General features: G+C 36.2%; 1 protein-coding gene across 1 annotated transcript in view; it reads left to right on the top strand.

Moving 5' to 3' along the window:
- OSBPL11 (oxysterol binding protein like 11) overlaps positions 1 to 14,379 on the top strand; it is a 99,899-nt gene that overhangs the window by 22,398 nt on the left and 63,122 nt on the right. The window contains exons 2-5 of the mRNA XM_030859000.2: positions 3,652 to 3,720; positions 9,342 to 9,517; positions 10,375 to 10,454; positions 12,315 to 12,491. Of these exons, the coding sequence (XP_030714860.1) occupies positions 3,652 to 3,720; positions 9,342 to 9,517; positions 10,375 to 10,454; positions 12,315 to 12,491 (502 nt within the window). The remainder of the gene's footprint in view (positions 1 to 3,651; positions 3,721 to 9,341; positions 9,518 to 10,374; positions 10,455 to 12,314; positions 12,492 to 14,379) is intronic.

Genomic DNA, 14,379 nt, shown 5'->3' with positions numbered 1-14,379 from the left:
TATGCTACTACCAAATGAACCATGTCAGTATCCCTCTTGTGATTTTTGTGAGAAGGTTAACTCTTTAGATGCAAGTATCAAAAATATTAAAACACTAAAAATTAAACATAAAACATTACTGTACTGTGGAATATGAGGATACACGTTCATTTTATTTAATGAATGATGCTACTGAAATTATACTCTTAAAAATTCATTGATAGTCATTAAATGACTGATATAAATAACTTAGATATGACCAAAATGAGGAATACCTTTAATAATATGAGGGACTAAACAAAAATAAGGGACATGAGGCATAATCTTTGATTGCTTTGAAATGAAGATTTTGTTTTTCTCAGTTGTAGATAGTTTATTTGAAGTTTAATAAACATTCTCTGCACAGTTCACATATCCATTTGAAGAATATATACAGTCCTAGAACCAGAGGAATTGAACTATAGCTGAGTTGTAATGTTTTTATAGCATGCTAATAGCTATGAAATGATTCTTATCTAGGAATGAAAGCTTGGTGTAGAGAACCTAGATTAAAGGGGAAAATTAAAAATGCTGAATTATGGAATATCTGGGTACTTTGGGGAAATATTTAATTTAGGTTATGTGACACCCTAGGCCTTTTGTGGATTGGTACAGAGTGTAAATAAATATTCAGGTTATGAAGCTACAGGACAAAATAGACCAAGAATAAGGTTTTTTAAAAATTTAGATATTATTGATATATAACATTAGTTTTAGGTGCACAATATAATTTTTTTTATATGTTGCAAAATGATCACAATAAGTCTAGTTAACATGCATCACTGGGCTTCTCTGGTGGCGCAGTGGTTAAGAATCCGCCTGCCAATGCAGAGGACACGGGTTCGAGCCCTGGTCCCGGAAGATCCCACATGCCGTGGAGCAACTAAGCCCATGCGCCACAACTACTGAGCCTGCGCTCTAGAGCTCACGAGCCACAACTACCAAGACCACGTGCCACAGCTACTGAAGCCTGCACACCTAGAGCCCGTGCTCTGCAACAAGAGAAGCCACTGCAGTGAGAGGGCCGCACACTGCAACGAAGAATAGCCTCTGCTCGCCGCAACTATAGAAAGCCCGTGCACAGCAATGAAGACCCAACGTAGCCGAAAATAAATAAATAAAAGATAAATAAAAATTTTAAAAAACATTCATCACTACACAGTTACACTTTGTTTTTCTTATGATGAGAACTTTTAAGATCTATTCTCTTAGCAACTTTCAAATATACAATATTATCAACTATAGTCACCATGCTATAAATAACATTCCCAGGACTGACTTATTTTATAACTGCAAGTTTGTGTCTTTTGATCACCTTCACCCATTTTGTTCACCTCCCACCCCCACCACTGGCAGCCACTAATCTGTTCTATGAGTTTTGGGGGTTTTTTGTTTTTATTTTTAGATTCCATATATAAGTGAAGGAATAAGTTTTGAGGACAAGAACAGTTCAAGACAGCTAAGCTCTATGTTAAATATCTAAAACAGATGAGGAACTCTTTGGGAAATTATTTTTGGGCAGAGTCCAGGGGCATTGGGATTCCTCTGACCCCCAAAAGCTGTTTAAGCCTGAAGCCTGGGGAAAACATGAGTGCCAGACTAGAAATCTCTGCCTTTTCAAGTACCAGTGGAACTGAAAGAAATAGCTTTGCTGTGACATAGGGCTGGAAGTAGGGCAAAAATCCAATGGGTTGGGTTTCTAGAGAAGAATCTTCCTCTAGATGGGGGTTTTAGAAATTACTGAAATGAGAATTCAAATGGTACTGTCAGTTTTAACATGACAGAATACATGTATCATTATCATAACTTTGGGTTGGCAGTTTAGAGGTTGACAGCCTTTGTCTTCTTGAGATTAGTGACTGTATGAAACCAAAAGGACATGAGCCGTTTCACTTAATATTAGTAAACAGTGTTGTTTGCTAGCCTTAGAATGGAAGAAAAATACAGAAAAAAAAGTAACATATACTCAGTCATGGGATCAGTTCTTTATTTCCAAGCACTTTGAAGAAATGAGATTAGAAGGGCACCCAACTTCCAAGCACTTTGAAGAAATGAGATTAGAAGGGCACCCAACATTGAGTTTATCCCTGAGGCATTCTCCTACTTGCTCTCCAGTAATAATAGCTACTAGAATCTTATAGTCAGTTTGGGCATTTGTTGTGTGTTTGTGTAAGAGAGTATCTTTATCTTCATCTCTTTTCATTTGTCATTCAGATCAACCTAAGTCTTAAAAAATTTTTGTTCTGTTGGTTGTGTCAGCTCTCTCTTGATTTTGCTTTTGATATCCATGTTTTAAAGGTTGCCAGTTGTCTTATACTTTCCATTTCCTAGATGCTTGTTAGCTGAAATTTTACCAAGTAAGCTCTGTGATTCAGGGATAGTAGAGAAAATAAATGTTTAATATCGTTTGCATCTTATAGTTTAAAGTTAAAACTTTAGATGAGTTTAAAAAGAATTCTTAATGTAAGTTACAAAATGAAAAATGAAGCCCATATATCAAAAAGATACATCAGTGTAGGTGAAGCTTTAATATCTTTTCATAAGTATAAGGAACCTTAAAATATTGGAAACAAAGTATCAATAAGATACTGCATTTTCTATGAACCACTGTAACAGAACATTTCTGATAAATAGAAAAAGGGGGCAGGAGGTAAAGAAACTCACTTTCAGTAAGGCTAACGATACAGGTCCCAAATAAATCTTTCCAGTGGTAAGACTTGCAATGAGCACTTTGCCACATGCCTATCTGGGGTGGGGGAGTGGGAGTGAGGTGTCATACTCATCAAAAACAGGATCTTCATTTTGAAAGCCCAAAGAATCAAAGACATAACATGTCCCACCAGATTGAGGAAGAACTATTCAACCTGGAAACCTTCTTTAGTTTATTCTAGAACCATAAAACTGGATTTTCTTTGTTTAGTATTGAATTAAGTTATAAAATATTTTTATTTATAATTATATGTATAGTAGATTTGTTTCATATTTATGTAATTTTATACGTATATAATGACTTTATATATGAATATTGTATAGTGATTTATGGGGGATTACACTTGCTTTGAAGAACTCTGGTAAAGTCCTATGGGTATGAAATATGGGGGATTAAATAGCTCTATTTGTTAACCTATAAATTTTACTTCTGAAGTAAGTTTGAAGTATTTGTAGAAAAGTATGTGTCTACAGCTTTTTTTCTTTAATTAATTAATTTATTTATTTACTTTTGGCTGCATTGGGTCTTCGTTGCTGCGCGCAGGCTTTCTCTAGTTGCGGTGAGCGGGGGCTACTCTTGGTTGCAGTGCGTGGGCTTCTCATTGCAGTGGCTTCTCTTGTTGCAGAGCATGGGCTCTAAGCACGTGGGCTTCAGTAGTTGTGGCGCTGAGGCCCAGTAGCTGTGGCTCACGGACTCTAGAGCGTAGGCTCAGTAGTTGTGGCGCACGTGCTTAGTTGCTCCATGGCATGTGGGATCTTCCTGGACCAGGGCTCAAACCCATGTCCCCTGCATTGTCTGGCAGATTCTTAACCACTGTGCCACCAGGCAAGTCCCTACAGCTATTTTTTAAACTGTACAGTTAACTTCCTGGAATTTCTTCTAATTTTCACTGACTTTGGCCCTTTCTGATCTTTTTGAAACAGTGATCACATGGAAAGTGTGTATGGCTATTTAATGAAGTACACCAACCTTGTCACTGGGTGGCAGTACAGGTAAGTGTGATTATTCTGTCACATCTCTCTCCCAAGAGACCAGAAATGGGGCTGATAATTTTATATTCTGATATTACTTCAGTACAAATATGGCTGGGAAACATGTTAGAGAAAGATTTACCATGTTTTTTCTAAAAGTCTAATGACTTTCTTCTCCTTTTTAAGGGGTAGGAGGAGTTAACATCTGTCCAAATTGCAGCCTCCAAATGCCTCAGAAGTTAGGATCATTTGTCCACTTGCCTTATGCATACTTGCAGTGGTGAGGCTTTTAGGGTGGTTTGGAGACGGCAAAGAGATTTGTATTAGGTGCCTGTTCAGGATTCTCAAAAGTCCTCTGGGACCTTGGAGAGTTTAAATAACCAGCCGAAGGTCAGACAAGCACTCAATAAGTAGCAAAGCCAGCTATCTTAAATACTGTGTGGAATTGGTAGTTGTAGGGCAGGGTATTAAACCTTTTTTTTTTATTGTGGTAAAATAAACATAACATAAAATTTACCATTTTAAACATTTTTTAGTATACAGTTCAGTGGCATTAAATACATGCACATTGTTATGCAGCTATCACTTTCATTCGTCTCAGAACTTTTTGCATCTTCTCAGACTAAAACTCTGTATCCATTAAACAATAATTCCACATTTCCCCCTGCCCTGAGTCCTTGGCAACCATTATTCTACTTTCTCTCTCTATGAATTTGACTACTCCAGGTACCTTATGAAAGTGGAATCATACAATATTTGTCCTTTTGTGATGGGCTTATTTCACTTAGTATAATGTCCTCAAGTTTCACCTATGTAGCGTGTGTCAGGATTCCTAGCTTTTTAGGGCTGAATTGTAGTCCCTTGTATGTATATACCACATTTTGTTTATCCAGTTATCTGTCAGTGGACATTTGGGTTACTTCTACCTTTTGGCTAATCGTGAATAATGTTGCTGTGAGCATTGGTGTACAAAATATCTGTTGGAGTTCCTGCTCTCATTCTTTTGTGTATATACCCAGAAATAGAATTGCTGGATCACATGGTAATTCTGTGTTTAACTTTTTGGCGAATCTCCATATTGTTTTCCATAGCAGCTGCACCATTTTACATTCCCACCAGCAATGCACAGGACTTGCAATTTCTGTACATCTTCCCAACACTTGTTACTTTCTGTTTTCTGTGGGTTTTTTTGTTTTGTTTTGTTTTTTTAATAATAGCCATCCTAATGGGTGTTAAGTGGTATCTCATTGTGGATTTTAAATTTACAAATGTTAAAGCTAGAATTTGAACCCAAATAGTTCTGACTCTGAAGTCTATGTTCTTGGCATTATAACATGCTGCTTCTTATTCACATGTCATTTGGAGACCTCTGCTTTCGGCTAGGTCAAAAGCATGATGGAATAACTGGAGCTGAATTTGCATTTTACCTTAAACAACTAGAAAATGGGACATAGTATATGAAAGAATGGTTTTCAGACTTTCAAAAAAATAGTTGAAGCGCTGTGATGAACATGTGATTTATTAAAAGAGAAGGCAGTTTGGGCCATGTTTAGTTTGAAGTAACAGTAGGGCTTTCAAATAGGAGTGATATGCAGGAAGTTGGAGGTCATATGAGAGGTCAAAGCTGGATGTGAACACATAGAAGGGAATCATTCCTGTTGAAGTGAAAAGGGTAGTTCCCTAAGGTTCTCAGTTTTTTTTTTTTTTAAAAAAAGAGCAAAGTCAAGGGAGCCTTTTCATTTTGCATTTTCCCACCTCAGTTTTTATGTAATTTTTTAAAAGCTTATACATTTAAATGACATATAAAATATATATTTTAAAAAATTTATGTCACTCTGCTTTTAGCGCTATTCTTTGTTCTCTTTTTAAAAAGGGAAATAGGTTAACTTTTCTCCCCCATGACATTCAACAACTTTCATTCATATTATATCATTGAGAAAGTCTCAGAAGTGGAACAGAGTAAGAAAGCTCCAAAATATACCCAAGCTTATAAGATTTAATATATGTTAATGATGGCATTTCAGGTCAGTGGCAACTTGAGACCATGGGGAGAAGGGGCAGATGTTTGTGTCATTACATGAGGGAGCCTTCCAAAAAGATCCATTGGCCACTGGTTGCCTGAGGAGTTAGCTAAGAGATCCAAGCCAAAGTTCCAGTTTAGGGAGGGGGACTGCCTCTGCCCATGTGATCCCTCCAGCTGTCTAAAAGGCCAGTTTTAGCAGCAGCAGGAAGTGGGGATGAAGACAACCCATCCCTGTTTGCCACTGAGAACACAGAATCTTTTACCAACTTGCCCCATCAGAGAGGTCTCAGCTTGTCAACTTGATTGCTGCAAGACCACTTTAGAAAAAACTTCCATTTTCTGCCAACCTGGCTGGAGACTTGTGGCACAGCAGAGATATACTGGGTTCTCAGGCTGGAATGTGCAGATTGAATGATAAAAGAGGAACAGAAAGTTTAAGACCATGTTAAAGGGCCTTAGGCTTAGAGCTCAGTTCCTTTGGCAGGCCTAGCCACTTTGTACCTGTGCTGCAGATAAAGCTTAAGTAACAAAAGCACTGCACCTGTGCCAGATATTCAAGGCAGTTTCCCTGCAATCCATTTCTGTTTGACTAAGGGCAACTTAGAGCAGCTTGGAGAAATCCAGCATGGGCGTACTCTATAAATAACTGCTTGCTTTGGAATGTAGTGCCCTAGGAATGAGCAAGACCCTCTCTTGAACCCACTTCCTTTCACTTTCAACTCTAATTCCTGAAGATGAGATCACTTCCCAGTTGGCTTAGGAGTTCTATACATGCTCAGCACTGAAGTCTAGGATGGTCAGAGCAAAGCACATGGGTGCCCTTCCATCCAGAATCTTCACTAAAGTTGATTTTTGCCATCATAAGACATACTTCCAAGTCAGAATATTTTTTAGATTAAAGTTCCGTTTGATGATACTTCACCTTAAGTTGTGGGCTATTCTGAAGATTAGTCATTTTCTCAAACTGACAGTCTGTTGTTTTGAAGTTGCAAAAAATAAACAATTATTTAATTTTCCTTTTAACAACGTAGGTGACTTTTCTGCATGTAAAGATAGATGCTGAATCTTAAGTCTTTGTTTCTGCATTTCTTTAGCTTTTTGGTTAGGCCAACTTGATAAAAATACTATAATCAAGAGTCTCGTACCCTTCTGGGCAAAATAGCTTTATTAAGTTTCCTCACTATGTGGATTGTCTCTCTGTCCCCAATCTATACATCTTGTAAAATATCTCCAGAGAAGTGGTGAAGGAAGAACATTTGAATTAATTCATGTATGATGAAAGACAGCCCAAAGGGCTCTGTTATTGCCAGTGGGTCCATAACATCATCTTGGTGTTAGAAAGGTATTCAGTTATTGGCTCATTTCTATCATTTTACCAATCTCTCCTTTTGTATATCTAGGTGAGTACCTCCCATGTTGTAAATTTACGGTAATGCTTTTGGGATAAGAAATATGTGTTCACAGCAAACTTGAGATTTCCAAACATGTTATTCTCTAAATTTTCTTTGAAGTGACTGCTTGTAAGAGAAGAGACCAGTCTTTTTCCTTTGACTGTTTGAAATGAATTGTGCTTATTGCTTAGAGCAGTCAGAAGAGATTTCTTTCTTTTCTCGTTTCCTTCCTTTGTTCCTTTCCTTATTGCTTGTTTGTTTGTTTGTTCATTTGTTCCTTTGTTCACAGCTTTATTGAGATGTAGTGCCCATTTGAAGTGTACAACTCAATGATTTTTAGTATATTCAAGAGACTGCTTTCTTGCTAACAGACCCCTTCCATTTGCTTGCTGAATTTTTTGTAGTAGATTCATGACTTAGTCTGTTCAGGCTGCTATAACAAAATGTCACCGACTGGATAGCTTATAAACAACAGAAATTTATTTCTCACAGTTCCAGAGGTTGGAAGTCCATGATTATGGTGCCAGCATGGTCAGGAAAGGATCCTCTTTTGGATCGCAGACTTCACATTGTATTCTCACATGGCTGTAAAGGGCCAAGGGAGCTCTCTTGGGTCTCTCTCTTTTTCTTGTTTTCTGGCCTCACTGCGTGGCTTGTGGGGATCTTAGTTCCCCAACCAGTGACTGAACCCCTGCCCATGGCAGTGAAAGCACCGGAGTCCTAACTGCTGGACCACCAGGGAAGTCCCTTGGGTCTCTTTTATAAAGGCACTGATCCCATTCATGAGGGTGTTACACCCTTATGACCTGATCTCTTCTCAAAGGCCCCATCTCTTAATATCATTACCTTAGCAGTTAGGATTTCCACATGTGAATTTTGGCAGGGACACATTCAGACCATGGCAGATTACTAAGGACACTTCATATGTTTTAGGAATTTAAGATGATTTCAGTGGCTATTTTTGTGTTAATTAAAATAATCTCTTCAACTCTTAGGGAAAATAATGTTAAACAACCCTTTTAAAAATAGGCAGAAATGTGAGGGGCAGTTCACTAAGTAGAACTACAGATGGTCAATAAACACATTGAAAAATGTTTCACTCCTCTAGTAATTAAAGAAATGGAGGTTTAAAGCTCTCAAAAATATTAAAATTAATTTATCAAATATCATCAGAATATGTGAACATAATTTTTAAAATCACAAGCATGCTAAAAGACGAATGAGAAATAGTCTTGCTTTCCCATCTCCCTTTTCAGGCATCCGCTTTCGACTTGTATTTTCTTCTCATTGTTTCTTTTTCTTTCCCTGAATAAAAGGCTGATCCCATTCTCTTCCAGTTTGGTATGGTTGATATGGTTGCCATGTTGCTTAAGACAATATCTTCTAGGAACTTGAACTGGATTAAATTGTCTACCTGGTTCTATTACAGAACACACTAACATGTCGAATGCCAAATTGCTCTAAACCCAAACATTAACTTTTTGAAATAGAAACTTTTTAGGTTTTTTTCCCTAAAGAAAAGAACTATTGCACTACTTAAATTGGAATCCGAATTAACATATTTCCTAAAGTAGTTAATCTAAAACCAAATCAGAACATCAAATTCTTTTCCAAAGTGTATCAGTATTTCATCATTTAGTTTCAAGTTCCTTGTTTCTGCATCTCCAGTTGCAGCTTTTTCATTTTTAAAGAGGATAAGTAATCTTTAGTTGTGACCTATTTAATGTTATGTTCACAAAATCTTAATACCTTGGCATTATTCTTATTGTTTATTTCACTGATTAAATCTTAAATCAGATTCATTTCTTACCTAGCATTTGTTAACTTCAGAGCTCATGGCTTTGATTTGTTTCCAGTGAATTTTAAATAAAAATTTGCACTACCATTTGTCTTGGGCAACTTACCCTCCCTGTTAATGAATTCTGGAGAGAAATCTTCCTCTGAAAGGATACTGTATCTCTGTTTCCTTTTTGCATTGTCTAGTATGCCTCTTCCCTATTAAATGCCTCTTTCACAGCTGAAGGTTTTATATCTTTTATTAAACTCATTCAATTTTTCAATAACATTTACTGCTAGGAAATTCAATCTAGTATTTCCAAGTACTTCTTGAGATGCTTTTGAATTTTATTTATAGCAAAAACTCAAAAATGTGTGATTAAAATTTGGTTTGCTTTAGTTTGACTAGGGGAAATATTTTAAAATTGTGACCTTTTTAAAAATCATTACAGGTTTTTTGTTTTAAACAATGAAGCTGGGCTATTGGAGTACTTTGTGAATGAACAGTCTAGAAATCAAAAACCCAGAGGTACTTTGCAGCTTGCAGGAGCTGTAATATCACCCAGTGATGAGGACTCTCACACCTTCACTGTAAATGCTGCCAGTGGGGAACAGTATAAACTCAGAGGTATGACTGAAATATGAGAATTAATAGTGTGATTTTCTTCTTCCTTGAGAAGTTGGTATACTTCCCTGCTTTCATTTAGGTTTTGGAAGTAGAAACTGCTGTCATTGATGATATAGATACAATATTTTAAACCTTGGAATTGCTTTAAGGATTTATGAAATCTGTTTTAATTTATGACTTTTTTTAAGTGGCACAGTGAATAAGTCTGTTTAAAATTGGGCCCTCTAAGAAATTTGTGTAGAGGAAATCCTGATTACTGAAAACTCTAAAAACATAGACTTCTTTAAATTTTTTTTTATGTCTTCCATGGATTTGTATTTCACCCCCTTTCTTAATTTGGTTGGTATGCTCTGTGGTTTTTAGTGACTAATGTACATAATTGAGATTTATTAAAATGCTCATATTCATTAAAATAAAGTATAACTTCTGTTTAGATACATTTAATTTGTATATATAAAGTTTCTGTTTTTATTTAATTAATACATATAAAGTATAATGATAACTCTAATTGAGCATGCTTCTAGAGATCTGAAGGAATATACTGAGGATACATTAAATGCTTAATAAAGGTTATTTCTTTAAGGAAGAGCATATTTTTATGAGAAAGTTAAGACATGTCATATGCCCACCTAGCTGCATGTAATTTATCCTCTAATGTATCCACATCCAGCTATGGTGTTACCTAACAAGGTTGATGCTTTGACCTCTTTCCTACCTCCCTCTGGTCAGGGACATTTGCTCTAGGGAGAGTAAGACCAATCCCTGATTTTCAGTGATCTGTTCTTCATGCTATAGACAATTAATTGTATTCTAAAAATAAATATAAAAGTGAATAACTTGTAGATACTTTTTATCAGCCACAGATGCTAAAGAGCGACAGCATTGGGTTAGCAGACTTCAGATATGTACACAACACCACACTGAAGCTATTGGCAAGGTATGTGGATTCATATATGATATTAATGCACAAAAATGGGAAAAGATTTTTAACTTATTTTTTTACATTTTAAAATTGAGATAGTATTCACATACCATAAAATTTATCCTTTTAAAGTGTACAATTTCATGGTTTTTAGTATATTCATAAGATTGTACAACTGTTGCAACTGTCTGATTCCTGAACGTTTTCATCACCTTCCAGAAAACCCATATCCGTCAACAGTCACTCCCTAGTCCCCTCTTCCCAGTCCCCTGACAAACACTAATATAATTTCTGTTTCAGTGGATTTGTTTATTCTGGACATTTCATGTAAGTGGAATCATACAATATGTGCTTTTTTGGTCTGGCTTCTTACAATAAGCACAATGTTTTCAAGGTTCATCCATGTCATTGCATGTATCATACTTTATTCCTTTTTAAGGCCAAATAATACTCTGTTGTATGGATGTACCACATTTTGTTTATGCATCAGTTGATGGACATTTGGATTGTTTTATTTTATTTTATTTTATTTTTTTTGCGGTACATGGGCCTCTCACTGTTGTGGCCTCTCCTGTTGCGGAGCACAGGCTCCAGACGTGCAGGCTCAGCGGCCATGGCTCACGGGCCCAGCCACTCCGTGTCATGTGGGATCTTCCCGGACTGGGGCACAAACCTGTGTCCCCTGCATCGGCAGGCGGACTCTCAACCACTGCGCCACCAGGGAAGCCCTGTTTTATTTTTTTTTGGCCATGCTGAGTGGCTTGCGGGATCTTAGTTCCCCAACCAGGGATTGAACCCGGGCCCATGGCAGTGAAAGCGCCAAGTCCTAACCACTGGACCGCCAGGGAGTTCCCTGGATTGCTTACATTTTGTGGCTGTTATGAATAATACTTCTGTGAACATTTGTGTTCAAGTTTTTGTGTAAACACATGATTTCAGTTCTCTAGGTTATGCCTAGGAGTAGAATTACTGGGTTATATGGTAGTTCTCTGTTTAACTATTTGAGGAACTGCCAAACTGGTTTTCAAAGCGGTCAAGCTATTTCATGTTCTCACCAGCAATACATGAGGGTTCCAGTTTCTCCACATCCTTACCAATACTTGTTACTGTCCTTTTTTACAATTATTATGGCCATCCTAATGAGTGTGAAGTAGAATTTCATTGTGGTTTTGATTTCATTTCTCTAATGACTAATAATGTTGAGCATCTTTTCATGTGCTTATAGACCATTTGTGCATCTCCTTTGGGGTGTTTTATTTTTTAAGATGAAAAGGAGGGTCTCAGTACTTGAAATCTGAGGTTAGAAATGTCTAAAAGATAATATAGGGAAGCATAGTTAAAGGATTCCATACCTACTTTTCTTTTTCTTCCTAGTGGTTTTTCCCCATAGCTAAATTTTTTAAAGTTGTGATTTAGGCCTATCGTCTGAAATCCAGCATAAAAGCTTTATTTGTGCTACAAGATTCTAAACATTGGCAGTGACCAGAAAGTGCTAGTTTGTTTCAAAGATACTTGAATGTTACATTAGAACATTATATTGAGTATTGCTGAGTATATTTTTTGCTTCAATCGTGATGTTTAAAGATCTGAAATTAGAAATTTCTTGTTATTCTAATACATTCTAACGTGGATAAAAAACGTTCTTGACAGCACAGACCTGGAATTAATTTTCTAACTACGTTACCAGTTTACTATGGGATGTGTGAAATACTTAAACTTTGAAGGATTTAAATTTTATCATCTTCAGAGCTATTCTTGTAGTGAATTTTGAGGTTAATTTATTTTTAAAACTGTCTGTGTGTAAAAGACTCTAGTATAGGTTGAGGGTTAACCTGAAGTTTAAAAAAGGAATGATTTTCTTTGTTTGTCTAATAGAATAATCCTCCTCTGAAATCACGGAGCTTCTCACTTGCATCTAGTGGTAATTCTCCTATATCCCAGAGGAGACCCAGTCAAAATGCCATTTCCTTTTTTAATGTTGGACATTCCAAACTACAATCAGTGAACAAAAGAACTAACTTACCTCCAGACCATCTTGTGGAAGTCAGAGAAGTAAGTATGAATTGAAATCAAGTTAAAATGCATAAAATAATCTTAACTGCTTGGTTTTGACACACAAAAATTTTAAATCCGGTGTCTTCTGGGGCCCTCAATGTTTAAGTCTTAAAGAGTCCTTGATTCTTTAGGTGTCCTAAGTTTCCTCAAGTCTGTCAACTAGGTTCTGTGTACAGTGTCATCTTTCAAAAGTCTGCATCTTTCATTTCTCAAGTAAGAGTACAGACTCCTTTAATGTAAAATTTATGATCAAAAGGGTTATTAAGCCTAGTGGAAAGACTATATGGTCAAGCAACTGACTATTTTCTTTAACTGGTACATGTAAATAGAGAATTCCACACACACAAAAAAATAGAATAGTTAAATCCTTGATGTTGCCTTATCTCACCATTTTCTTCATTCTCTTTCAAACTGAGTACCAAATAATTCTAGTTAATAAAGAATGCAGTTGTTAGGTTCTTAATAATCTGGGTGTATTTTACTGAGTTAATTTTGGTAGAGCTTATAAATATCTGTGTAGTGAACTGTGAAAATAATATTATAAATCACACCCAAATGATTTAAGGCAGGAAGCTGGGGAGGATGTTCCCTCTATCAAGTTATTTTGGTTTGTATTTATAGATGAAGAAATTGAGATTTAAAGAGATGAAGTAACATCCTTGAGATAAACAAACAATAGCTTTGACTCACTTTCTAGTCCTGTTATAAATAAGTGACAATTATAAATACCTTTTTTCATAAAACAATACATTTTTAGTATTTATTTTGATGATATTCAATCTGTTGATAAATATTGGTGTTTGTGTCTTAAGGAAATCAAGGTACTGATATATTAATCTACAGTGAAAGAAAAGGAAATATTAAAAGTGGTTAAGATAAGGGATAGAATAAAGAAAAATATCTAGGGGCAGACTTGTATCATAGTGTGTTCCTTAACCCTTAAAAATTAGGCTGCCATGAAATTTTTGGAAATCTTTGATCATGGCTAGTGATGGGAGCTTGAGGGTTCTTCAGAGATGCTGATAATGTTCTGTTTCTTGATCTGGGTGTTGGTTACATGGGTGTGTTTGGTTTATGAAAATTCATCAAGCCTATATACTTGTGAGAAGTGTACTTTTCTATCTGTAATACTGTATATCAGTATATATACTTCAGTAAAAAGTTCAAAACAAGCAAAACGCATGTAGTTGAAGTTGTCATGAATTTTGGTGCACATTTTCACGGAAAAGGAACCTTTTTGTATCTGAGATTTTAGCTATCTGTGGAGACCTCTGCTCGTCTGTGCTTGGATCTTTAGGACCTGCTGTACTGAGACTGTTGTCATATCTCAGCTTCTCTTCTACTGTGATGACTTTAATCACCCATGCTTCTCTTTCTTGCTCTAATGGTTCTTTTGTTATTCTCACACTCGGGTAATTTCTTACAGTACCCACACTATAATGTTCTGTGATTTTAAATATACCTTTCATATCATTGTGATAGCATGTTAATGTTTAGCATGTAACTCTGACACTTGTATGTAGAGAGTGTGTGTCCCCAAATTTTCACAACTACCTCTTTAGGAAGGACAGGTATTTACTTACAGAACTGACTAATTTAATGGCAGATTTCCTGAATTATGGCACCAGTAACTATCCTAGGATTTGAGGGTTGACCATTGTTTGGCAATCTCTGTGCCAATGCCACATATAAAAAAAAAAAAAAAGTTTTAGTTGAGTGTCTGTGTTTTCACTAGGTTGATGTTTTTGCTTTTAAGAACTCAACAGGTCAAATTATAAAATTATAACTCTATTAGGAACATTCTGTATTCCAATGGAATAATTCTATTTGTGAGAAAATAGTGCATTTGGAGAGTTTATACCATTTTTTGTCCTTCAGACAAAAT

The sequence above is a fragment of the Globicephala melas genome, chromosome 4 (assembly GCF_963455315.2).
Source record: "Globicephala melas chromosome 4, mGloMel1.2, whole genome shotgun sequence".
NCBI classification, from domain to species: domain Eukaryota; kingdom Metazoa; phylum Chordata; class Mammalia; order Artiodactyla; family Delphinidae; genus Globicephala; species Globicephala melas.
The sequence above is the reverse complement of the archived record's forward strand: the minus strand, read 5'-3'. Positions and strand labels throughout refer to the sequence as shown.